This window comes from Nothoprocta perdicaria, unplaced genomic scaffold (genome assembly GCF_003342845.1).
Source record: "Nothoprocta perdicaria isolate Ctin4 unplaced genomic scaffold, notPer1 scaffold_399, whole genome shotgun sequence".
Classification (NCBI taxonomy): Eukaryota; Metazoa; Chordata; class Aves; order Tinamiformes; family Tinamidae; genus Nothoprocta; species Nothoprocta perdicaria.
In genome coordinates this window covers 154746-160281 of record NW_020455642.1, presented here as the reverse complement: position 1 = coordinate 160281, position 5536 = coordinate 154746, and the positions used below count along the sequence as shown (strand labels likewise).

Sequence of the window (5536 nt, the reverse complement as noted above, 5' to 3'; positions counted from 1 at the left end):
GCCTCCCCGCGCGCGGCGGCAGAGCCCGCCCAGGGGCAGCCCGCGCCGCCGCGCTCGCTGCGGGCGCTCTCCGCGGCCCAGCGCGCTCCGCTGTGTGTCTCGAAAGCACCGCCCCGGCTCCAGCCCCGCCGAGCCGTTTTCCCCCGGGACGCGGCCGCCCTGCTCCCTCTATCCGGGCACGCCACCGGGCCCCTCTYGGTGCCGCTCCGCACTCGCGGCGGAAAGTCCAGTTACACAGAGCAGTCCTGGCGAGGGGAGGCATGGAGTGTCAGAGGGATGAGCGCAGGATGTTGCGTTTAGGGAAGCCTCTGGGCTCAGCTCTGCGTGGGAGCCCCTCTTGAGCCCATCCATCCTCAAGGGAACTCTGAATTGTATCTGGCCAGATGTTACCAGCACAGTTGCCTGCAGCAGCTGCTCCATCCCTGTGGAACCGCCTGCAGAAACCCTCTGCTTCCAGGCGGCTCCTCCAGCAGCTGCTTTCCAAGGGGCCTCAAACAGGTCTCCCCAAACAGGTCCCCCCTTTCCTCTCCTGGGCGTGTGAGGGGGCTCGGGGCAGCGGGTCTCTTCACACTGGTGGGATCTTCAGGAAATTGCTGAGGATGCACAGGGGACCTCAGGGTGAGGAGGGAAGGGGTGGTCAAGAGGCACCCTCAAGTTTGAGGGAGCTGCAGTCCCTCAGGAACGGCTCCAGCTGGCACTGCCGGGAGCTCAGTGCCTACCCAGCGCTGCATCTTTTCCCCACATCCCTGGGCAAGGCTGGGCCTTCCTAAGGGAAGACAAGCYAGGAGCCAAGGGTTGCTGTGCCACAGATGATGTAGTCAGCTTACCTGCAGAGCACAGTCTTGGAGCAGGTAATCCAGGCAATAAGGACATAGCAGCAATACTCACAGGGCCTACCAGCTCCCCTAAAGCTGCTGGGTAAGAACACTACCTTATCTTAGAACTGAGATCAACTAGGACAAGCCTGACAGCTTAGCAAGGGATAGAGGAGCCATGGCACCTTCACCACAGCTTAGAGAGGAAGATGCCCCTCAGACCTGCGCTTAAATAGAGCTCCTGGAGCAATGYGGAGTGGTGTGAGGGTCCCAGCTGAGCCCCGTTGGGGGCAATAAAGGCCTGTTGGTGGCCTTGGGTCCTAATAGCACCCACCTTCCCCCGGTGTTCCCTAGGGAGAGGTGCTGTGGCTGCTGCTGGACAGGGTGCTATGGGCTGTGCTGCCTCTGTGCTTTGGTTCTTGTGCCCCTTGCTCTGGCCTGTTGGTCTTGTGGAGCCATTTCTACCTCTGTAGGTAAGTGAGAAAGCAGRAGGAAACAGGGGTGCCTCAAAAACAGAACAGCAGGAGCATTAAAATCTGCTTGGAACTTAAGAGATTTTTTTTTTCTGTCTGAATTTTTCCSTTGCTTGTCTTAAGGCTATTGCTTGTCTGCATATGGTTTCCTGGTTCTCAAGCCTGTCTTGCTCTGTTTCTCTCTGTAAAGTGCTTCCTCTGCAATGCCAGCTGATTTTCCTTCATTGGAAAACTTTGAAATGTTTTTCRAAAATAAAAAAAATTATCTGCTTGTTTCAAAACTTACCACCTAATTCTCACCTAACTCTCCAACTTTCTGCATTAGCACTACTCTAGAAAACAAAATCCTCTAATAATACTTCACTATTAATATTCCCATTCCTTTTATGATGCCATCCACTGGTTTCACTGTCTCTGCATCCTCAGTCTGCTTTGCTTGTATCAAAATTGCAGGGGAAAGGAAAATGCTGCCCGCCGCTGTCATTGGGCGGGCTCAGTGACAGGGTTATTCCCAGCCTGTGAGACTGGACTCCAAGAGGGAGGTGGCTTATCTTCTGGGAAGGGGTTGTTGCCCTGGCTTGAAACAAGCCCTTATTTCAACCTGTGTAGGGCTAGCATATTTACTACACTTATGTAAAATGCTGTGATCCTATTTTCAGTCAACACATTCAAGTCTTCTTGTGTATTCTGTTGTTGTTGCTATTTTAGGGGACCTGATATCTCCAGGGGATGACTCAGAGAAGTTCATCTGTATCTGGCCGGCATTAATCTAGACTAGCAGTCGGATTCAGGAATGCATCTTTACGTAAGCAGACAGCTTATGCATGTGCTTAGCTTTGGAGCCTCTGCTTAAAATGAGTGGCTTGCGTGCTTCCTGGCATTGGGAATGGAGCAGTAGTGTCCAGAAATCACTGATATTGGGCACCTTTCCATAGTCCATGCACCCAGCAAAAAACCAAGTGCCTGGGGACCTCGCAGGCTGCGTCAGGGCTGTGCTGGATTATCTGCTCCCTGTGGGAGGGAGAAACTCCTATTCCTTCCTCTGCCATTGGTTCTTCTAAAGTCTGGCCTGTATTTCATACTTGGGTCTTTTCACTTTGGCTGCCTTTGGGGCATGAGGATGGCCTTCGTGCTCTTGGTGCAATACCTTATTCCCCAGTTCTTTATTTCTTTTTTCTTTCTTTCTTTTTAGTATGAAACACTCTATCAGCCTGCTGACTTCCCTCTAACATTGGCCGCATCTGTGTTTAATCAGGAGGGTGGTTTGCACACAGATTCCGCTGCTGGCAGGGAGCACAAGAGCCAAGGAAAGGGACATGGAGGAAGCAGGGGCCTCCAGGCACCCGCTCGAGTCCTGCTGAGCGGTCCTGTGAGCACAAGTGTTTGCAGGGCTGGAGTCCAAGCTGTCCTGCCCACTGTGAGGCACCTCSTATTTCTGGGATGAGTTTGGTGTGTGTGGTGGTGGGAGTGCTCACAGGGCGCTCCTGTGCATCTCCTGGCTGTTTGAGGCGAGTGCTTTCTAAGCACACTCCCTCCTGAAGGCAGCTCCCAGGTCGATGGACCTGCTGCCCTTGTGGCTCCAAGGGGGCTTTGGGAAATGCAGACCCTCTCTTGGGAAGACCTGCAAGTCCCTGCCTTGAGTTTTCATGCCCCAGATAGAGAGCTTTATGGRCAAACTTACTCTTCATTTGCTTGTTTACACCACCTTTAATTCTTGGCAAATCATTGGTGGTATTTGAACTGGAACCAGGCAGGTTGCAGACATCTGTCATGGCGATAACCTGCTGTGGTGGCAGTGCCAGCGGACGCCAGGCCAGGCAGGTGCCGGGTCCTTGCAGGCGCGTTCCCTCACACTGCAGACCTCCGTGTTTCAGGAAGGACGGAGCTCGGAGCGGTGTCCCGCAGGAGCTGGCGGGGAGCGAGCTGAGCCGCATGAGTCCCTGCTGATGCATCTGCTGTTGCAGCTCTTGGCCTCTCTGTGCAGAYGCAGCAGCTGCTCCACGGGAAGTGGGATGACAGTTGGATCCTGATTGCAACAGCTTTAGCACGTGCACACAGAATATTCTAGAGGAGCGACGGCCCTAGATCCATGCCTGGTGTGTTTTGCTGCTTTACTAAGTTTGGTCCATATGGAACATACATGTTGGGGGCTGGAGCAAACCAGGATAGCCTGGCTATAGCTCTGGCTGCCCTGCCAGTGCTTTAGAGCTGCAAACACACGTSCCAGCGCTGTCAGCACACGGGCTGCAGCCTGATTCCTTCCTACAGCTCTCTGCTTTCCACCTTGGCCGCTGCACGCTCTTTGCAGCCACTGAATGCTCCAGCAGGCGCATGCGGTGGATGCATTTCTCGGCACAGATGGAGCTTAACAGAAGGGACCTCCTCAGATGAGAGAGCACAAGCAAGGGAGCGAGGCCCGGGAGATGGAGCGCTGGCAGACGGCAGCGGATCGCAGCTCTGGGCACGTTTGCAGAGCGGTATGCTAACAAATAGGAACTAAAAATGAGCTTAAGGCAACAAGTTTGAGGTGAGATGTGTTSATCAGTCAGTAGGATTTGATTCCTGGCTGAAGAAATGACGCTGAGCTTGGCCTAGAGATACTTGCGCTATTGGTGTTTGCAGAGCTTTTTCATCTGGGTTATCTGCAGCTTGGGGGAGGCTGAAAAACCAGCAGTGTCCCGAGGGGCACCTCAGCTTGTGCTTGTAGCTGAGGTAGCTGATGGGTGCACTGGCAGCCAAATGAAACCACGGGAGGGCACCCAGAGCTGGGCATGGAGAAATCCCCACGGTTTCTTCTTCCCAAGCAGGGGAGCTCCACATCTACTGGGTGGCAGAAAAGGACTCTTTCCGAGGCCTGGCTGCCCAGTCCCACCTGCYGTTGTGGAGCTCTCGGTTTACAGCTCTCTCCCCTGGTGCTACCGGGCACGAGGAGGCTGCTCTGAGTTATTGTGGAGCCTGAATAAAGGTGGCTGCTGCTCCTGGCTCCCCTCAGCCACGGCTGAACACGAATCCAACAAGAGCCCGTGGATGTGTTGTGAAAAATGCCCCAGTGCAGCAATGAAAGGGGTGTGTGAAAGGGTCCTGCTCGAGAAAAGCCCATCACCGTGTGCTTAGCTTCATGGAGGAAGGTGATGGCAATGCGGTATTTCATTCTTGTCAGCACTGATGTTAGCAGTTAGTGGACTGCTTTTGCAATTCATCTCTTGCGACAGTAAAATGAAAAAGTACCAGGTGCCTACAGAGACCTAAATCACTTTTCGGAGTGGGCAGAACAGCAGTTTTCAACCTTTTTCAGTAGACTGTGGGGTCCTAAAATCCCCGGAGGCACAGCAGGTGCCCCTGTCATGCAGGGATGGCACCAGCCCTGCTCTTCTCGGGTACCTTTCACTGCCCCTTGCAAGGGGCACAGCTAGAATCTCATAGCAAGGAATCTTTTTGAGCAGCACAGGTTATTGCTTTAACGGTGCTCTTTAAAAGTGAACAACTGCAGCTGTTTGGAGTTTGGAGGAATTAGCAGGAGCCAAGTGCTCGTAGGTATCCTGCAGCAGGGCTGCCCCTCAGCGAGGGAAGTTGTGTTCATGGCTGCAGGTTTGGTGCTCTGCTGCAAGCCCGACCTCCACTCGCTTTCCTGTGTACGCACATGAGCAAGAGGGTTTAGATTATTTCAAAAYGACAGGGCTTTAGTGCTACTGAGTGCGCTGTGGTGGGATTACACGGAATGGGAATGTGCTGCTCCATGTGGAGCAGCCAGTGTGGCCCTTCCCCGGGGCCATGGTGCCAGCTTTGTCTATCATGTTGTCCTGCAGGGTGCCCAGGAAGCCTTTGCAAGGCCGGTGACCACCGGGAGCAGCCGGGGGGCTGTGGGGTGGGGAAGAGCCATGGAGGCTCTCCCTGCGGCCGGCTCCACCGGCTGCACCGGACACCGCGTCCCCGCGCCGCTCTTTGGGGCTGCCTTCTCGTTCCCGGCCGTGGCCGTGCGGGGCTCCCGGGGGGCTGGCAGCCGGTACCGGCACCCCGCAAGGCGGAGCGGCGGCGAGAGGGGCGGCCCCACCGCCCGGCGCGCGCAATGGCGGCGCCACCCCCAACATGGCGGCGGCGCCGCCCCTCCTCGGCCACCCCCAACATGGCGCCGGGCGGCGCTTGGCCGCGGAGGGCCGGTGAGGGGGGAGGAGAGGGCGGTGCGCAGGCGCGTGACGCGTGCGCGTGACGTAAGGCGCGGCGCCGTGCGTGCGTGCGTGCGTGCGTGCG

The 5536-nt window shown here is 55.8% G+C and overlaps 2 protein-coding genes across 2 annotated transcripts in view; one reads left to right on the top strand and one right to left on the bottom strand.

Moving 5' to 3' along the window:
• HEXA (hexosaminidase subunit alpha) overlaps positions 1–981 on the bottom strand; it is an 8419-nt gene extending 7438 nt beyond the window's left edge. The window contains exon 1 of the mRNA XM_026045123.1: positions 828–981. Coding sequence (XP_025900908.1) covers positions 828–873 — 46 coding nt within the window. The 5' untranslated portion in view covers positions 874–981. The remainder of the gene's footprint in view (positions 1–827) is intronic.
• A 199-nt stretch (positions 982–1180) lies between these two features.
• The window catches only part of ARIH1 (ariadne RBR E3 ubiquitin protein ligase 1), a 52989-nt gene continuing 48633 nt past the window's right edge, over positions 1181–5536 (top strand). Inside the window, exons 1-2 of the mRNA XM_026045112.1 lie at positions 1181–1288; positions 1997–2093. Coding sequence (XP_025900897.1) covers positions 2082–2093 — 12 coding nt within the window. The 5' untranslated portion in view covers positions 1181–1288; positions 1997–2081. The remainder of the gene's footprint in view (positions 1289–1996; positions 2094–5536) is intronic.